The 1,047-nt window shown below is 35.8% G+C and overlaps 1 protein-coding gene across 1 annotated transcript in view; it reads right to left on the reverse strand.

The window, feature by feature from the left end:
• Positions 1 to 1,047, reverse strand: part of LOC111392864 (bZIP transcription factor 60-like) — a 5,726-nt gene that overhangs the window by 962 nt on the left and 3,717 nt on the right. The window contains exon 2 of the mRNA XM_023018262.1: positions 586 to 806. Coding sequence (XP_022874030.1) covers positions 586 to 806 — 221 coding nt within the window. The remainder of the gene's footprint in view (positions 1 to 585; positions 807 to 1,047) is intronic.

Below are 1,047 nucleotides of genomic sequence, written 5' to 3' on the forward strand. Positions count from 1 at the left end.
AATATATCATACAGGGCAATCAAACTACAAAGCAATTGCCTACTTTATATTGCTAAGGAGGCTCCACTATGGGTAATATCTAATCATCAATGGATAGGCTATTCTCGGTTAAGAAAAAAATGTGGGGGCAAAACTAGACATATCAAGACTAACAACTGATCCAATTTCAAGTAATGGAAGAATATGCATCTACGTTATTTAACTAACAGCAACTAAAAAGAAAAATAAAAACCATGGCAATGTGACCCAAAACCATAACCGAAGGTTAGCCACAAGACATCATAGATCAATTTATAGAGAAACTAGACCAGATAAATGGTGGCAATGGTAATTAATATTTTTTACTCACTATCATAATCAAAAGGTCCATTTGCAAAAATAATGAGACTATAAAATTTATAAGAATGATAGCTAGCAGTTTGCTTAAATAAGCAAGACAGGAGATCGTAACTTTCTGTCATTTAGGAAGAAAGATTCCATTATTCTTTTGAATCGTGGCCTGGTATTTCCCCACTAATTAATTATGTCCAAAGGTCAATAAACAAAAAAGAAACAAAAAGGAGAACAAGAAAGATTAGTCATTACCCAACAAGAGCACAGCAGACTCCTGCCCGGTCACGGAAGCATCAAAGGCCTTGTTGTGCAGGGAAAGGCATAAAGCTTGATTCTCAGAAATACAGCACTGAAGTAACATCCCGAGCCTCTTGCATTCTGCTTCATAGCACTTAATCTTCATCTTGAGATCTCTCACATACATTTTCTTCCTCTCTCGTGATTTGACTGCAGCATCCCTATTCCTCATTTGCCTGACAGGATAAACATAAACTTGTTTAATCACGTAATACAAAGATAAAAAGGCTAAACTCCTTCAGAGCTATTAATTCTAAGAGGATACACACGAACAAGAAAAAATCGACTAAGTATATGTTTGGCTAAGCTTAAAAAATTTATTTACAAGTACATTTACTAGAGCCTCTTTGGACTCCATTTTGCTGCAGCATACGAGTCTGATGCTGTGTAAGCTGAACCTTATAGATAAGGGAAGTG

This window comes from Olea europaea, unplaced genomic scaffold (assembly GCF_002742605.1).
Source record: "Olea europaea var. sylvestris unplaced genomic scaffold, O_europaea_v1 scaffold991, whole genome shotgun sequence".
Taxonomy (NCBI): domain Eukaryota; kingdom Viridiplantae; phylum Streptophyta; class Magnoliopsida; order Lamiales; family Oleaceae; genus Olea; species Olea europaea.